Below are 19,621 nucleotides of genomic sequence, written 5' to 3' on the forward strand. Positions count from 1 at the left end.
TGCACTTGCACCACTGAAACTCCAGCGAAAAATCAATACCCCCATGTTCTGACAGGCTTCTTTGAAATATCTGGGGTCTGAGACTCTCAGATGTCTTTAGCAGTTCCCTGTTTGGAGTGAGATTTGTGACAAAAGCACCAGTCAGATCATCAAACCGTTTGTTCTCATGTTGGACTCATTTTAGATGCTTGCTGTGACACAAGGACATTGGTCATGATGCTCAGCTGTAAATGGATAGAAGAGACACATCCTTACTGACAGGCTATCATTAACATGTGCATCACTGCATATAAGTATTGCAACATGTATGTTGAGTAGCATTAAATTATTAAAAAAAAATTAATGATATTTGATTTGCATGATAATTGCAATGAATTCTGAAGTATCTGGACACCCTTCTGGAAGTTATTAGAAAGTGCTATATTTCACTTTAACTGTGTACAAATTAATTGCACAAATAATATTTTTCTATTATAGTAAAAAGTCTGTTTTTAAGGTAAAAAAGTGGTTGCATAATTGAGTTGTTTGACTTTTTTTTGGAAGACATGAAGAGGTCTAAATGAAGTTATATAACTAATGTAAGAAAAAAGATACTTGGTGTTAATGCTTTAGTAGTAATTGTGGATTTAATTTAATCCTATACTGTCAATAAAGCAGATTATCAGTGTTTTTAAGTATTGCCAAAACCGCCTGACAGTCTTACTTCTTACAGACGTTTTGGGTGACAATACAAAAGGATCTGCTAGAGTTGTTTGGTGTTTGCATTTTGTGGTTCTAGATGTATAAAATAGAGAAGTCGGTTCTAAACGAAAGTAATCCATTCTGAACGGTGATAGGAGAAAAGACTTCAGTTTGAACTATAGTAAACAGTCATATATGGCAAAATGAAAATATGTATATCTTGAAACCGAGAGCTATCACTGTTGTAATTATAGATGCAAAAATCTGATGTGGTCAGGTTAGCCAGGGAAAACATCTGCCTTCGAGGACTGAAAAATATCTGAAGCTGTGTAGAAAAACCTTAAGCAAATGTCAGTAAAACTGGTAACAACCTTTTGTGCTGCAGGGTGAGGGCATCAAAATCTGCTGGTTGCAGAAGACTTACAAAGACATCAGGCTTATAGAGACTACAGTCTAAGCAGCATAACTCTCAACAAAATGACGACTAGAGATGCCAGATTAGAGTTTGCTGAAAAAGTACGTAATGCGATACAAATTAGCAGACGTAGAAAATTTGATGCATTGATGAAGCAAGCTTTTACCAAAGTTATGGAAAGTGGAAGTGTATGGACTTGCATGATAGTTATAACCTATAGCCATTGCTAATAAACAGATAAAAGCAAGAATCTATGGTTATATTTATTTGAGTTCTTCCTGGTGCTTCTGATCAATTGAAATACAGGCATATGCATTTACTCCCAATTTTGCATAGAATTTGTTCTACGCATTTGGAATATGTGCACATTAACCTCTTGAGCTCCAGTTGCGAGTCTAAAGGGAAAAGTCAGTTTTAATTTGGCATCGCAGTAGTTGTAGAGGGAGCCGTACGTGCCAAAACCCGATGAACCACTGTACGTTTTGTGAAAACACACTGCTGCAAACCCATCCCTACCAACCGCGGTGCCTGTGCTCATTCAGTGTTCTGCAGCAGTGCCTTTTCCTAAAATGCCCAATGGCACTTTAGAATCAGGTCTAGGCTCTGGAAGGATTAACTTGCTGCTGAGACGATCCTTCCTCATGGTTGGGTCGGCACTTGCACGGAAGCACTGGCATTGCACAGAGCTGTATAATGGACCTGTCACTTGTCACAATCATCAACCTCGGCAAACGCAAGTCGGCTTCTGGTAACAGAAAAGGCAGGGCCACAGCAGCTGGCGCCAGAGTTGTTCAGTTATTATCAGACACTGGGTGAATGTGTCAGACTGAACATGAACCCTTGTCCTCATCCATGCATACTTGACAAATGTTCTGTAAACTTAGGGAGAATCTACATAGTAAAAATTTACAATATGCGGCAGGAACATGAAGAGTAATTGTTGGTTGCACAAGTTTGAGAAAAACAAAATAAATGATGTTCTGAAAATTTCCTGAATCTGACATTATATGAAATGTGTAGACAAAACATACATTGTGCTCTGCATACAGCAGTCTCTTCTCACACTGAGGACAAAGTATGAAAACTCGGAGAGATTAGCTATCTATGACTTTGATGTCATTTGCTGACAGGCCCTTGTGGACTGTCAATATAGGGCACCCAAAACAAGCCTTAATAATTCACATGTCGAAGCACAGATCCACAGCTATGAGCTTGATTGCAACACATTTCGGAAATAGTGGATGTATCTTCTCTCCACTATTGCTGAAAGTTTTCCTGCTACGGTGCATAAAATTATAAATCATTTATTGGGCACATCTTTATCAGTTACTATGATCCCAGCAAAATTAGAGGAAAGGACACTGTTCAGATTCATACTGTTAAAATATATCAGCTATTTTTATGATTCAAGTATGATAATGCCTGAAATAATAGTATCACTAACTGAAAAAAAACTAACTTTGAAGGAACTAAATGAAAATTCCAGAGACATCTGCACAGCTGAGTTATATTACACTGAATTGTAACTACAAATATGTGTTGGATATACTGTAACAGAAATCAGACATTCAGCTCTTTAATAGTTTCTAAAGCCACATTAGATCGCTGATAAATTCTGAAGAAGTCCAAGTTGTAGGGTCCGAAGCGCAGTGCATTGGTCTCAAAAACTAAAACGATTTAATATAGCCAGCAACCTAAGAATCAAGGATCCTGAGAGGCATATGACAGCATATTCCATAGGTATGAACAGATGCTTAATAGCACAATTTTAAAACCAAAAAACAATGGTGACTGATATTACCACATAATTGAATTGGCACTTCTCTGACCTGCCCTCAATTAAAACATCAATTAAAGCCTCAATTAAAACCATTCTGTAAATGTATGAAAACTGGTGTTTTTCCCCACTTGATACAATCCACTTGTATAAAAAAGGCCACAAAAACATATAATAATTTGCACAAAACATGAACAATAGTACTAAATGCGCAGCATACAGCACAGCTCCCGTACAGTGCCTGAACTTTTCGACCGGACATAAGGTTCAGTCCCTGTTCAGTCTGTGTGTAATTTGCATTTCCCTCATGCGAACTACTTGAGTCTCCTCCAGGTGCTCTTGGCTCCTTCCAAAGCCCAAAGACATGTGTTTCAGGTGGGTTGGTTGCTCTAAACTTCTCACGCTGTGTGACTGTGTGAGTAAATGTGAACGCATGTATGTTAGGCTACCCAAGGATAGATTGCTGTCTTAAGCTTATAGGCTCTGGACCACTGTAACCCTGCAACAGAGCAAGCGCTTATCATTAGTAGATGAATAATAACAACAATATGTGTAGATTAATTGTTCTGTAGGAACTAAAATAATGCCTTCGGCTACATTGTCTATCAACATAATGGCGAAATGTGTAATTGGATGTGTGGCCATCATGTGGAAATAATTCATTCAGTTCAATAACTTTCAGTATTTGGTACATTGTTTCTAATATTTTGTACACATCCTGTACATATTTGGCTTTTATTTGTATGTTTTTATGTATTTTCACAATTACAGTAAGTGTGCATGTTTGCTCCTCCTGGTACATTATTTAAACATCACACCAACCACTGCTGCTCGTAGCTGGGGGGGGGGGGATTACAGTGAAGGCATCTCAGTCATGGGCTTTTTGATCCACCTACTTGTTTCTAAGGCATGCTGTGTGTTAACTGTTCCTGTCTAGTGACAAATAAGACACTTAAGAATCACAAAATTTCCCAAAGAAAAAAAAAATATTTTGCCGAAAGCAGGAATTAAATTATAACATCTGTTTGTTAAGTTTGCAAATGATGAAAGCTGAAAACTCCAAGTTGTCAGTCCCTGCTGGGTTTCTGGTACACTATCTTTGAGTTGCTACAAACAGAGGGGCTGAGGGTTGCAGTTGACGGGGTTTGGAGGAGATGTAAAAGGCCTGCGTTTGCAGCCTTCCGCCTGCACACTGTAGAAGGAGGACGCGTGGCTGTTCGGCTGCGTTCGGGTCTCTCCCGAGCCCTGGCTTCTCATTACAGGCCATTTAGACGGTCAATTGATCAGTTGGTCAATTAGTCCATTGGTCAATTAGTCTCCAGAGAAATGGCTGCATGAGGTCTGAAATGAGCTTAGCAATCAATTGGAATTTTATTCGCCTTCATTTTTTATCTCTCTGGGTATTGATTTGTACAGTCCCACACTTCTTCTGACTCTCAGTTGTTCCACTTTGTCAGTTTCATTTTCTGCTGTGTTCAAACGTCATGTTAAATTGTGTATCGAGCTGAAATTTCGAACTCTTAGCTGAGGCGAGCTTTTATGGAGTTTAGGGACGATATGTTGTAAAATACATTGTGATCCGTAATCTAATCCTCAAATTTTAGGAAGTGACTTTAATTGTCGGCTGCTGAAAGACAGTATACCAAAGACTGAAAAGTCTTTTATGTGGGTGTGTGTGACGGAGGAGTAATGGTTATTGGTTTTGGACTTTATTAATACAATCTCCGCTTTCTCACAATCAAGTTACCTAATTCAAAGCAAGGAATTTCACAAGTTTCTGGTTCCTAGATATTTTAAGACAATTTCCAACCCTTCAGAATCTGAGCATGGTAATGGACGCAGGCCTGTTGCAGTTTTATGAGCTGAAATGCACGTTTTTCAGCTGTTTGTCTGTAAACGGTTTTGATTTAAAGGAAAGGAAGGTAACCATGAGTGATTTGGAACACATTCTTTTGACTTTATGAATAACTTCTATTATCTGTGCGAGTACTTTGAAATATTAAAGCTTTTCACAGTCTGACAGAGTTAAATGGCAGATGGAGATGTGCGGCAGCTGTTTTCCCGTGAACTCACCTGCTGCATTCACCAACAGACACTTCCAGCTGGAAGTCAGCTACTGCATATCAGCAGGTTTCACACAAACAGGGCAGATTTAATTTCTTTGCAGAGTATTTGGAAAGACCACAAATGACATAGAAACATAGTGAATGTGATGGAATCAGCTGATACATTTTCTCCACTCCCTCTTCTGCAGTGTAGTTGCAACTTACACAGGGTTTAACACACACCGTAAAGCCTGGTTCACCATGTAAATCTTCTGGGAAATGATACCATAAACTTTCACACACATAAAACAGTATAATAGTACGTACAATGATAAACATGTTTATGTGAAATATATTATAAATATTAATAAATTTAAACAAAAAAAAGAAAAGAATACCATTATGCGTAATTATACACTATAAATTTCTGTATATAACTATACTGTACCTAGATACATTCTGCAATAGCAATGTACTCTGATGCATTTTTGTAGCTGGCACCTTGTAAATTAAAGGCATGTAAAATGCAGCTGCATTGTACTCTATCCGTGGAACGACAAAGACTTGCTATCATCAGTTTTCGATGTATTCATTATCCCAGATATATTTTATGAGACCTTTCAGTCGTAATTTCTTGCCTTGGACCTTTGGGTAGGAATAGCAGTTGAATCTCTCAATTTGCACTCGAGGCTCATGGTTGTGAGCATCGGATTACTAGACACTCTGGGCCCACTGTTGTGTTGTAAATCAACGGCCCGTGATGCTCCTTGTATTTAGTTTTTTAATGGCTCTGTGTTAATTGTTCTGCTCCTCATTCATAATACAGTCTCCTTAGCAGTCAGGAGGGAGAAAAAACAACCTTATTCTTTAATGGGCCACTGCCTTCAGTAAAATGGAAATACAGCATTAAAGCCGCATTCAACCAACTTAATGTTTCTGCTGTATCCAAGGAAAGCTCAGAGGACTGATTTCTTTGTTTGCCAAACCCAGAATGAGCATATTTTTCAATCTTTTCAATCTAGCACCTCTTAAATCTGTCCTGGATCTTTTTGTTTTACTTGACAGATGATGGATGACTTTTGAATAGGCAATCTCAACCTTAATTACCCTGACATTTCCCAAATATAAAGTACACGTGTTTTGACATGGGGAGTTGCTGACATTGATTTGACACATTGTGCCTTCAAAGAAGGTCTTTGGGATCAATCCAGAATGGAAAATCACTTGTTTCAGCGAGTTTTGAATAAGATGAACTGGTATGTTTGCAGCTAAACAATCACTGATGCTAGTTCAAAACCTTTTTGTATTCAAGATAAAATGTTTCCCCAGGTTTTTTTTTTTTTTTAATCTTTAGAAGATATATGCTCATGAAGAGCAGACTGTCACAGAGATTGTCCTGAGCCGGGCGTGCAGGTCTAACACGAAAATGGAGCCATGCTACTTTATCTTTTGTTTTACATAACTTTTCCATAGAATTCACAGCAGATTCGTTGAACATTTAAAAATAGAACAAAAAGTACGGAAAAATTACATAGTTTCTCAGTTTTGTCTCAAAGAAAGGCCTTGCTTTGTCCATCAAACATAGCAAAACAATTCTGTAACTGTTTCTACAAAATTGATGGTAATTAGTTTTATATTGAATTATTATAGTTTGTGACTGCCATAGGGGGGCGCGGTGGTGCAGCGGGCTTGAGTGGGTCCTGCTCTCCAGTGGGTCTGGGGTTCAAGTCCCGCTTGGGATGCCTTGTGATGGACTGGCGTCCTGTCCTGGGCGTGTCCCCTCCCCCTCCAACCTTGCACCCTGTGTTGCTGGGTCAGGTTCTGGCCTGCTGTGACCCTGCTTGGGGCTAGTGGTTTCAGACAGTGTGTGTGTGTGTGTAACTGTTATTCAGATATCTTAAATTTAAATGTGCACAATTCCCTAAAATGATGGCTACAAAAATCTACCCACCTTGTCTGCTCATTTCTCTAAGGATTCCAAATGTTATTTCTTTTTCTGTTTCAGACATATAGAAAACTGGACAGGACTGCAGACCCTGAAAGATGTGGACATGGAGCTGTATACTGGACTTCAGAGGCTGTGAGTGTTGACTGGCAAAATGAAACTCCCCCTAAAGGGAAGATGTGTGGGAATCATACTGGCGAGAAACAGGACACACCTTCCATCACCTCACAGAACACACTAACCGGTTTCCTACCAAGCGTACAAAAAGCCAGAGCTAATTCGCAACATTAATATGTGGGAGAAACATAACAGTTAAAGGTTGTTCTCATTATGATTCAATATTACATTTGCATTTACATTTATTTATTTGGCAGACACTTTTCTCCAAAGTGACTTCCAATTATCTCTATGTAGTGTTACCAGCCCACACACCTTATTCACCAAGGTGACTTACACTGTTAGGTACACTACTTACAATGGGTCACTCATTATATATTATTTGATATAGTGTGTGAGTGACACACTCTCTCTGTGTCACTCACACACTATATCAAATAATATATCAAATCCCACAGTCCCATTCTAAGGGTAACCAGTCACCACTTAGTAGTTCATGGTCATACTCATTTATGCACAAGCTGATTCACAGACAAGCTTTTAATATTCTCAAGTCAGGCACAACCAGACACCTCCCCATGGCATGTTTTACCCTGATCAAATAGTGCTGAAAACGCAGCCAGGAAATGTTATTATGGCACCCCCACCCTCCCCCAAACTGTTAAAATAAGCATCTTTAAATGCTGTGATAAGTTCTCCCTTGGAGCCACCCACGCCTTTGCCATCCCCAGCTTTCCCACGACAAGCCCACACTTTGTGCTCAGCGAAAGCAGCCCTTCTCCTTACTTGGTATGATGTGCGTGGCCCTGATTCTGCTATAACTCCTTCATCAGAGAGGCCAAGTTCAATCAAAATTAGCATTTTTCCCATCACCATCTCTCCATCACCTGCCCTGTTTTAAGTCGCCTTTCTGCCTGCGCTTCAAAACGTCTGTAACTCCAGGATACTGTGGCTTTGATGAGGGTCACTGAAGGTTAGCAGCATGTAACCACACAAATCCCTCTGAAAGTAATATTTGAATATTAATGTAAGGATGAGAGAATCTGGTGTTGCACCAACATTTGTGGAAATTTTCTTTCTCTGGGCAACGTGCCATTTTTCATATAGAAGCAAAATTTCCCCCCCCACAAATGACCATCACCCAGGAGTTCTTTATAAATGACAAATGTGAGTGTAATTTCAATGACCTACATTTTTCGAACAAAACTCTTCTGAAGAAAGAAATATAAATGATGTATTCAGCGTAAATGATTGCTTCAAGCTGTCTGTGAAAATAAAGACAGAACGGAGTTGGTTTTTCGGAATATTCTCGCTCTAATGATATACTCGGGAAATGACAAGTTAGATCACTTTGCAGTACTTTCATATGCTCAAATATTGCTACTAGTTGGATAATTTATTATCTAACGGGCAGATCTAGGCTGTCCAAATTTGTTAATCTATTAAAAGTAAACGACTCCACCTGTTATATTTCTCCATTTAAGAGGGTGTGTCTTAAACTGTATCTTATTATTATAAAATACTGTTATATTATATTATACAAGTCAGATAATAATTATAGTATTTTTCATGTTTCTTTTCAGTAAATATCTGCTCCTGGTGCAGTAATAAATTCATGTCTTTACGAAATTAACTTTTTAGCAAAACACTATATTGATAGCTTTCTTTGTTAAGGCTAATGCCAGCACATTGTATTAAAGTAATAATTGACAAAAACCAGTGAATTATGTTTCATTAATTTGCTTTAAAGGTAGTTACTGTCCAAGGGAAAGGAGCGCTCTACTTAACCCCTTCATGTGTGCTTGTGTCTCTTTCAGGACTATTATGAACTGCAACCTCCGTGTGATCCAACCGCGCGCATTTGCCCAGAACCCCCACCTGCGCTACATGTGAGTGTGTGCCTCTTGGTTGTAATATCATTAAAGCAATATTAGTAAAAACTAATCTGCTTTCACCACCAGGAACCAGGTCAACTTCACTGGAATTGTGTACCGTGCTGGTAACAGAATACACTCAACATTGCGTCTCTGAAATATAACATGTGTTTATTGAGATGAAGTCTCTACCTATTATTTAGCATAAGCTTAATCTTATTAACTAACTGACCTGAACATGTCAGTTCAGTTGTTTATGTAGTTCCAAAAATTGGTAAGAAGTCTGGAAATCAAAGCGTTCTTTTGCTATGCCTTTTAGTATTATGGTGCTATTGTTTGGAATATATTGATATTTCCAGTCTTGACTCTATCTTTCACTGCAGAGCAATATAGATGCATGGTGAAAATAACTTACAGAAGTGTTGTTTTGCTGTAATAACGTAATTCTTACTTTTCTGCTATGCGAACGGCAAAGTGACATATTGAAAGTTTTCTTTGTGCTGAATATGCAAATGTACTTATAGCAGAAAGAGAACTGCAAAGCTGCAAAAACAGGGCAAGGAGAAGGGGTAATTTTCTTAACAAAGCCTGGTCTTTCAATATGACAGTCTGCTATTCCCCAATATTCCTTGAGTAAACACAGAAGAAAAATGAATTGCTGACTGTTACCTGAGAAAAACTATTGGCAGTCTGAGCACCCCATTACAGACTAGGTAGAGCTGCCTCTCATCACATTTATGACTTATGAAGCACTGGGAATCAACACTTTATATGACCACAGAGAGAGCTAGGCAAACAAACACAGCTCATCAATATATAATGAATTGAAGGAACAAGTAATTAAGTGGGTGCTTTCATTTCAGTCACAAACAGGTCAGATGGTCATGCTAATTGTGGTTAAATCAGATGTCTTGATGAGTGTTGAATCATGACGATTACAAAGGATTTACTCCTATATCAGGAGTACATGGTGCATTGCAGTTGAAGAAAACAGCATGTAGTGGCTTCTATTTTTTTTAAGAGAGGAGCCAGTGTTGTATTATAAATCTGCCAGTAATCGAAGATCTAACTATATACCTGTGAAAAATGACCTATACCTCTACCTGCGGTAGATTTTAACAAAATAATGTGGATGTAATGGAATGCAACACACCATTTACTGGAAATCTACACTGGCATACCAAAATTGCATAATGCAAAGCTTCCAGATACGTCTATGCTGACAGCATTTCCCCTGAGCATGCCAGGGGCAACAGTATCATAGAAAAATCCCTCCTTCCACCATAGGATTCCTGACTTTTCGGGATTTTTAAGCAAGGAGCGTCAGAAAAGTTACTGTAGGGATAGAGTGTGTATGGGGGCGGCTGTTCAGAAGTGTGTTTCTTTTTGATCCTTTAGTGTCTCCTTGTCCTGTGGTTGTGAAGCAGATTTCACCAAACCTTGCATAGTTCACCCTATCAGAGTTTAGAGATCCATGAGACACATTAGATATACTTGACTGGTGATGTGTTTGTGGCTAAACAGTGAAGGAAAGGGACATTCTAGGAAGCTAGCAGGTGAGCCCTAAGGGAGGTGAGCCCCCAGGCAGCTTGGCTGATGGTATAAATGCAAACACACTGTGCAATGTGACCTGTTTAATTCTGCTCTTCTGCTTCAGTCACAATCTAGCACAATTTCTGCTTATCTACATCAGAAAGAGTGCAACACAGTGTTTTTCTGCATTGTACATTATAAAGGAATATTTTTTTGATGCCTGATTTGAAGCATCATTTGTCAGTTCAAAAAGCAGCACATTGTTAGTCTGTTTTCTGTACACAGTCCTCTGGGTTTAATATAGTAAGTAAGTAAAAGTAAATATAGTCAAAAAAATATAGCGTGTGAGTGACAGAGAGAGTGTGTTCCACTGATGCATGGATGAGTGACCCATTATAAGTAGTGTGTCTAGCAGTGGAACAGCTGGTAGTGTAGTGGTTAAAGCTGTTGACTTTGCCTCCAAAGTTTGCAGGTTTGATCTTCACTTTTGACTGTAGTACCCTTGATCAAGGTACTCACCCTAATTTGCTCCAGTAAAGTTACCTGGCTGTATAAATGGGTAAATAATTGTTACATTTGGTAAGTTACTTTGGAGAAAAGCATCAGCTAACTGAATAAATGTTAGTCACCTTGGTGAATAAGGTGTGTGGACTGGTAACACTACATAGAGTTCATTGGAAATCACTTTGGAGAAAAGTGCCTGCTAAATAAATAAATATAAATATGAAATTCATGTAAGGTGCAAATAGCTTGTAAATTCAGTTTAAAGAACAACATTTAGATGCTTGCTAAGGCATAACGTGAAATGTTCTTGGGTGGGTTGTAAAGTGGGTTTTAATATAGCTCAGTCTGTGTGGACTTTGCATATTGTGCATATGTTCCAAAGGTGTGTTTCACATTGATTATTTGCTCTAAATTTCACGTTGTGCGTGTACAGGTGAGTAAATATACATGTGTAGCTGCCCTGTGTTGGACTTCCATCTTACCCAGGGTGTACCCTGCCTCACCCCCATGCTTCCCGGATAACTTCTGAAGCTCTGTGACTTTGCATTGGACAATAATGGATAACTGGATATAATAGATATACATATATAGGACAACCTGAGCAAGAATCATACTCTGATCTCTTTGCTAACGTGAGACTTCTGAAAAGGGCAAAAAGTTTTAATTTGATAGTCAAAGATATTCATATAAAAAGTCAAGCCTGAATGACACCCCATAGCTCTTTGGGACCGTTGTCACAAGGGAACTGTAAAGGTCATTTCTCAAGGGGGGTCTAAAAAAGTGTTTCTCATTAAATCTCATTATATCTTTCTGCTCCAAAATGTCATTATCACACTGACTCGTGGGCATGATTCCTCCTTCAATACCAAGGTTACTTTTGGATTAGTGAAATAAGTAGTACTTGAACATGTTTTAGACTAAATTAAAGGGTTCATATGTGAAACCGAAATTAAACCTGATTAAAAAAGAAATCCTCTGTAAAAATGGGAGAATATGTGTTTTAGTGCGGACAACACGAGAACACAGTACATGATTCTACCTATCTCCCATTGCCCAAAAAACGTCCTTCACAAGATCCACGTCCCAGAACTTGTATTTTGTAGCTTACGTCCCTTAGATTCCGAGTTGTTATTCTCATTACTTTTGTCCTCTACAGATGAGCAGCTGTGTTACAGCTTCTTAAGTTATTTATATCTCTTTCATTCTTTATGTTGTTTCTCTTCATCCGCTTCATTCTTTACCTTATTGTTACTGTATGTGTATTTTTGTTGAAACTGGCATAACACGAGTGACAATAATCCATGGAACCCTTTTAGGAAAGGTGACAAAGTGGTAAGAGAGCCCTGACCTTTTTGTTTCGAAGCAAATTGCTGTGTAAATTTGCATCGGTGACTCTCTTTTCTGTGCATCTGGGAAAGCTCTGTACATGCGCACATTTCGCTCTCCCAGAAGTCATTTATTTCACCAGTATTCTTGTAGCGTGTTTTCCAGCTTATACAATGAATTATAAAATAGCTCTTTTTCTTGCAAGAAAAAGAATTATATCTGCCATTGACAGACATAGATTAAAAGACTTTGTTGTTGGATTCTAAATTACATGAGGTTACCTCTAAATGACGAAAACAGTTCAGTCATTTCCTGCATTAAGATGTCAGGCTGATATCACCATTGTTGGGTCCTTTTCATGTCTGGAAGGTTTGTTTGTGTTCTGTGGCCTAACATTAGTCAAGCCACTGATGCAATGTTATCATTTATCCTGTGCTGAGATCTCACACTTTAGATTCACTAAATAACCGTGACTTACACAGCTTTTACACTCCTTACTTATGGATATTTTTTTTATTGCAGCCACTCAGTATTTTTCTCTAGCGTACAATAGCAAAACTCACCTGAGACTTGAACTGGAAATAATTACACTATGATTCAGATCTGTGCATCTTTAGATTGTGTTCCTTGTGTAAAAAAGGTTGACACAAGTGGCCACTGTTTCTGAATTTGCTTGTAACTATGATTTCCTCTTAGTGATGGGAATCAGTGTATAGTTATAAATTTGATAGATCGCTTCCATAACGAAACAAAATGTTATTTAACCCACATAATGCTGGTTCCCAGATAACAAATGGAAAGAATGGATCGCTTTCCTTGTTGCTAGTTGTTTACCAAATTGATACACAAAGTGCGATCTATGAGGAGGACAGTCGGCGGACCTTGAGCTGTTTGTTTGCTCCCTCTTCAAAAGAAATCCTCTCATGGATTTGGTGAACAAAATATCAAACACACGTGAGAATCGTAGTTTTTGCAGAAACTAAAGCTTCATATGTTTCTATAGGTAAACAGAAAAATATATATATTTTTCATGTTGATGTGATCTTTCCATCTTTTAATGCATGGTATTTCCCATATTCTGCATAAAAACAATTTGAAAACTGGCTGAGCCAGACCAAGCGAAAATGGTTTCAGAACAGTTTTCCCTTACTGTTTCACTGGAAGGAACTTTTGTACAACTTTGGATCTTGATAAGTGTGAATCTGAAATGTATCACAGCTGAGTGCGAAGGTTGTGTCATAGGCCATTTCTGAGACCAGCAACAATTTCTTTATGACAACCTTCCCTTACTCAACACAGAAAAAGTGGCGGAAAAAGTGTCGCCTGCGGTCCTGTCAGACTGTGCCCTTTTCAACAGCGTCCGTATTTGAGGTTGATTTAAAAGAAAAATATAACTTAACTTAATAATAAAAAACTGCCAACTTCCAGTGTACTTTTCTTGGTGAGTTGTGTCAGAAGATGCTGCTTCTATCTCTTGTTTGGACCTTGTGTGACTATTAGAAGGTGATGTCCTGTGCTGAAAGCTCAACCCATAGCCAACGACCCAAAGTCCTCATTTCCATTTCAGCTGCACTGATGTGTTTCCTGATCAAAGTGATGTCTGTGAGGGTATAAGTCACTGCTGCTGAGGTCTCTAGTTCTTGTCATTTCCCCAAATGAGTAGTCTAGTTCACTGTCACAGGCCTTTTAAAACATTTTTTTGAGTAAGGGAAATTGGATTAAAAGCTATGGGATGAATGTGTCTATTACTGATATGTGAATACATAAAATTATATGGTACATTAGTATATTACTACAGTATATGCTATATTACATATAAAGGAGCTACAGCAGAGTACTGCTCTGTTGCTTCACAGAAAGCAGACTCACGGTTACCACCTAGCTAATTCCCTCCTGAACCATTTTGCTGAGGTAAAAGTCTTTATGGTCAAATAATGGCACACCACCTTATTCACGGTGACTCTATAACCATGCCTGCAAGACAATATTACACTGAAAGGCCTGGGGCATACTCACATACACATTATCTGAAACCGCTTGACCCAAGCGGGGTTACGGCAAACCGGAGCCTAACCCGGCAACACAGGGCGTAAGGCCGGAGAGGGAGGGGACACACCCAGGACAGGACGCCAGTCCGTCACGAGGCACCCCAAGCGGGACTCAAGCCCCAGACCTAGGAGAGCAGGACCCAGTCAAACCCACTGCGCCACCATGCCCCCCAGCATACTGCTACCACATATCATTGTCCATGAATGGACCATTTCATATTTTTTATATGTAACATTTTTGACAGAGAAACATCCACTGGGCAGTGATGTGCTACTATTCTTAATTATACATTGTGTCATTCTGATTGTAATATTTTGATTCTGATTCACTGATGTGAACCTTCATATTCATACTCAAAGCTCCTACTACAGAGATGAAGTAGGAGAATCCATCTGTCTGAGGTCTGCCTGATAAAATTAATACATTTCTAAAAAATGCCCATGATCACAGGACGAACCATATGTGATACTTTGATAAACATATAGCGGGATACAGAAACATTGAACAGATATTAGACTCTCTTGTTTGCGTTTTCTGTCCACCAGGTTAACAATACCCATATAAAGGCGCTTATCCCAGTCACAACCCATATTTGTAATGAATATTCATTAGATTTTTTTATATTTTACGAATTTTGGCATGACATCAAGCTACTAATAGCTTGTGCTCTTGGTTTCAGTAGGCAAGACCTTAATGTTCCCCTTTATAAGTGTCAGCTGCCTTCACCGCTTGATCTGAAATGAATCACGGATCTGAAATGGCAGGATGGGAACACAGGAAGTGTGCACACTGGTGGGGGATGTGTCACTGGACGTGTTTTTTTGCACACCCTCTGTTGCTAAAGTCCCATTCTGCTTTGGCTGCCTGAGAGCCTGGATGATGTAACAACGTCAGTGCGCTGATGAGCTCTCTGTGTGCGCCGTGCGCGCCGTGTGTGCCGGGCCGCGTGGGCGCAGGGCTAGTGCCGCAGAGCCCGTCGCGTTGGCGGCCGCCGTTACTATGTGGGAAAAAAATAAAGGTTATCTGGTCCTTGCCTATCTCATATTGTTCTCCCACGCCGCAGGTTGTTTCTGATTTTGCGCTCTATACTGCGCCGAAGCTTATTGTGCACTAGCAAGGGTGTAGAGCTAGGGAACCAAAGAATGTGGGATGATTTAAAGTCCCCCCAAACTTGTTATAGTACTGCCTCCATTATTTATTAAGTTTGCCACCCACAAGCCACCTCATGATATTCATTTTATTCCGACCAAAACGGCAGTCCTGGTGCCTGGAGTGCTGCCTCCGCCCCCATGCACAAGCACATTAATCTGCTTTGTTTGTGACCTAGGTAAACACGTGCGATGTGTGACTGGGCTTGATAACAACAATTAAAACTGACAGTTTAAATAAAACTGTGATGAATGATGGCACGCAGTACACACATCTCCCCCACGCTAATTCAAATGTATGCAAATAGACACATGACAGCTGCTGGCAACGGGAGAGGTCTGAGTAACTGAAGCAGAGACAAATGTAGACACAGCCACCACAAGTGAGTTTACAGGTAGCTCAACGGGCTCTGGGTTTTTGATTTTGATATGAGTTTTGGCAATTTGTTTCCGTGTGTGAGGGAGGGATAAATGTAATGTGCTAGCGTGGACCTGGACAAAAAAAAAGCAAGAGGTAGACTCACAACAAGATGTTAGAAGTATAGGGCGAGTACAAAGATAGTGAATATTGGGAGTGTTACATAGACTGTGCTTTATCAAGAACTGTGCGATAAGACCAAGGATGAGGGAGACAAAGCAATAATACTTATAATACATGGATGCTCTACAAATCTGTGTACAGCAGGAGCTCTGGGCACTATACGATCCTCTGGAAATGGGGTGTTTCTACAGTGTGTCCTATCTATGATATGAAATACTCTTTCTGATTTCCAGAATAATTTTTCTATTTGTATGCTTCTTGTATTCATAATGCTATCGATTTATTGATCATTTTAAACACATATTTTGTTTAGTCATTTTGCTAACGTTAACGAACCCTGTCCTCTAGGTCAACAGTCAATTTTCAGAAAGAAATATTTTATAAGATACCTTCTTTCAGAATATGTTTTTCACATACATAGAAATCTAAACTGGAACAATTTTCCTGCCATCAAGGGAAACTTGCAATTTCATATACAGCCTCTTCTGAGGGCCAGAACACCACTGTGAAAACGAGCCTCAGCTCAACAAGCCAAAAATGTGTGCAGGTGTGGCATGCATTTTTAAAATAAAATGTGATTGTATTGAAATGTAAGAGGGAATGAAGGGTGTTGCTTGTCCTCCGTGCTCTTACACCAAGGCACTGTTGAAAGATGTCCTAAATAAATAAATAAATAAAACTACAAAAGCTGTCAGAAGAAAAAAAAATAAAAACTACAAACACACGTCCTTGCCATGAGAGCTGGCACTAATTGGCTCCTTTGTTAGCTGCGTGTCACATGGATATTTGACAGCTGTGAGACGAGGGAGTTCTCCGGAGGAGAGAGAAGTGGGCCCGGAGGGTGGGCACGCTGGTGCTCGGTGGGAGAGGAGTACCTGCAAAATGATGAAGCAGAAACCACTGAGAGATCACAGCTGCCGGGCCAAAGGCCCCTGGCCAACAGCCCTCTCAATCCCTGCTCTGTGTTCTCCATAGCTCTGGCCAGGTCCATCGGGGAGCTCCAAAGGCTCGTTTGTGTTTCCACTCAGTCCAAATGAGCCGGGCTGTAGCACGTGATCTGGGTTAGTCCTGCCGTTAACTGCCGAATGCGGCCGTGAGGAATCAAAGAATTTGTGCAGTCCTTTGCTTTAATTACAAGCACCCAAACTAAGAACTGTTTTTGCAATTTGCAGAGGCAGACAAGAGACCTAAATGATTAAAATTATAATCACAATTGCAGTCATTGGTCCAACAATTAGAGCTGTCATTCTGTGACTCAGCGCAGCTTCAAGGTTTGGATTTTTTAGTCTTTAGCTGCCAGTCATTCTCTGAATTGTTAAAAAACACACACACCACTTGTTCCAAGCAGGGTCGCAGTAGGGCTAGAGGGGAGGGGACACACCCAGGATGGGACGCCAGTCCGTCACAAGGCACCCCAAGCAGAACTCAAACCCCAGACCCACTGGATCCGGTCAAACCCACTGCGCCACCACAGCCCTCTCACTTTTGTTGAAATAATTAATTTTTAAAAAATATAACTAACAACTTGGATGATCTGCAATTCAGTCATAAAAAATGACTAAATCAGAGTTACTGAACAGAATCTGTCAGTGTGAGTAATACAGCTGTGGTATAAATCTGACTCTTTTCAAAACCTGTGAGATACAACATATGACATTATTGAAGGCCATCAGTAGAAGGCTGCATTTTCTCGAATTAATCTAGACTTGAACACTGGTTGGACATATTATGATTTATCAGACTTCAATACCATATACAAGTAGCACTTGGATTTTGTGTTTGTGGGAGGCGGTCCTCAATAGGTGTGCTGCTATGTGTTACTATATTTGTGGCGAAATGTGTTGTTGTTTGATAAGTTCTGTCATAAGCACTGCCAACCAGCAGGGACAGTATCTAGAGCAACAGGTTCTTCTGCACCCTCTCTGTGATCTGCCATGAACCAGAAAGCCTGAAGAATGGTTAGCAGTAATTAAAGTCATTGCTCAGTTTTGAAGTCTTCACTCTTCTTGTCTGAAAACTCTTCATGATAAAATTTTTTATTTATTTAATGGGTTTTGACCTTTGCTCCCTTGTCAATGCTCTCTAGCACTATTGTTTCTTTCACATGTCCCTAGTTCTTTCCTCCTTGCTTAAATCTTTGTTTTTGATTGCTGTCTCCTTCCTAGATCCTCACCAGCTCTTCTCCTGGGTAAATTCTTTTTGGTCCTACGGAGATTTCCCCTCCCGAAGTCATGGTAGTAATGAGCTTCCTGAAGGCTTAACCAAAAGGAGCTGTTATTACTGTAGGTAGAAAATCAGACATCCAGAGGTGGGCGATAGAAGATTTGTGAATGATCCAAGAAAGATCTCGGTAATCTACAGAGCGGGAAATTGCACCTATTTGCACTTTAAATGATACCTATAGCTGGATTTATGCCAAAAAAAAAAGGGGGTTCGGAGAGGACATGGACTTTTAGCGTGAAGGTTGCATGGGTCTGGAAATGTTCCCTTCTATAGCTCCTTGGGGATACATAGCCTCATCAGATCAAGTGTAATGTCAAGCTGTACCAGTGGATAAACTGTCTTTGGGTACAGTTAACAAATGAAAATAAAAAAATAAAACAAATATATAATTTCAGAATTTACTTGCCCTGACTGAAAGTGAAGGCTTTTTCCTAGCAATATTAACTGAGGTTGACATTCGATTTTGTGTGCGCCTGAGACACGCTGCAAGAAGAAAGGAAGGAAGGAAGGAAGGAAGGAAGGAAGGAAGGAAGGAAGGAAGCTATACACTAATGACATCCCAGTTTTCCTTGTATTGCCCGTGGATGAGGATGCAGAGTGTGTCTTCTCAGATGAAGCAGACTAGGCCGCTGTTAACCTGGGTATGGATCAATAATTTCTCACCAAAAGCAAATACTTACAACCATTAAGTAAACCCGTTGTGTAAATTCCAGGAGTGGCTGCAGCCCCTGTTTTCTGTCCTCACTCTATTCTCTGTATCATATAGGTCGCAGGAAGCACGAGAACCGAGATATAAACGATGAAATGGGTCTCTTTTAATGTTTAGAGGGTTTCTCTTTGGTTGAAATTGCTGTCAGTGTCTGCCTGCCCCCAGCCCCCCAAACACACAACCACTTTTATTTTTATTTGAACATCAAAGGAGAGCATGTGTCAGGTGTGAAGGCCCAGGCCCATCCGTCAGAGGCAGGATCACCTCCCCCGCAGACTCGAGGACTGTGAGCGTACATAGCCGCTGCAGGTCAGACAGGTTGGGCTGCAATTTATCAGCGCCGAGGATCCGTGCTCGGCAGCTCCCTCTCGTTCCTCCTCTATTGGGGGGCTTTTGGTGTTGACAGACAGCTGCCCGGCCTGAGCTGACACTTTGTGTACACACCGCCGGGGATCGTGCACACAGTGCTGTCAGTCACTGCGCACAGCGAGATGCACGTCTGTTAAAAAGAGAGAAAGACTCCATTCCCAGGTTGCCATTTACTATTCCTCCTCTGGACACAGACACTCTCTTTACGTTTGTTTTTTCTTTTTTTTTTTTTTACTTGAGGAAAACCTATCTCTGCTACAATGTCCTCCTCTTGTGCTGCTATCTGTGGTAGTGCTGGGAGCACAACATGGGGAGAGACTTTCTTTTGTTTTTTTTTTTTAGCGGTTGAGGGACCGCGCAGAGTA

The 19,621-nt window shown here is 40.0% G+C and overlaps 1 protein-coding gene across 1 annotated transcript in view; it reads left to right on the forward strand.

The window, feature by feature from the left end:
• ntrk3b (neurotrophic tyrosine kinase, receptor, type 3b) overlaps positions 1 to 19,621 on the forward strand; it is a 124,456-nt gene that overhangs the window by 17,956 nt on the left and 86,879 nt on the right. The window contains exons 2-3 of the mRNA XM_018763149.2: positions 6,924 to 6,998; positions 8,798 to 8,869. Coding sequence (XP_018618665.1) covers positions 6,924 to 6,998; positions 8,798 to 8,869 — 147 coding nt within the window. The remainder of the gene's footprint in view (positions 1 to 6,923; positions 6,999 to 8,797; positions 8,870 to 19,621) is intronic.

This window comes from Scleropages formosus, chromosome 11 (genome assembly GCF_900964775.1).
Source record: "Scleropages formosus chromosome 11, fSclFor1.1, whole genome shotgun sequence".
In the NCBI taxonomy this organism is placed as follows: Eukaryota; Metazoa; Chordata; class Actinopteri; order Osteoglossiformes; family Osteoglossidae; genus Scleropages; species Scleropages formosus.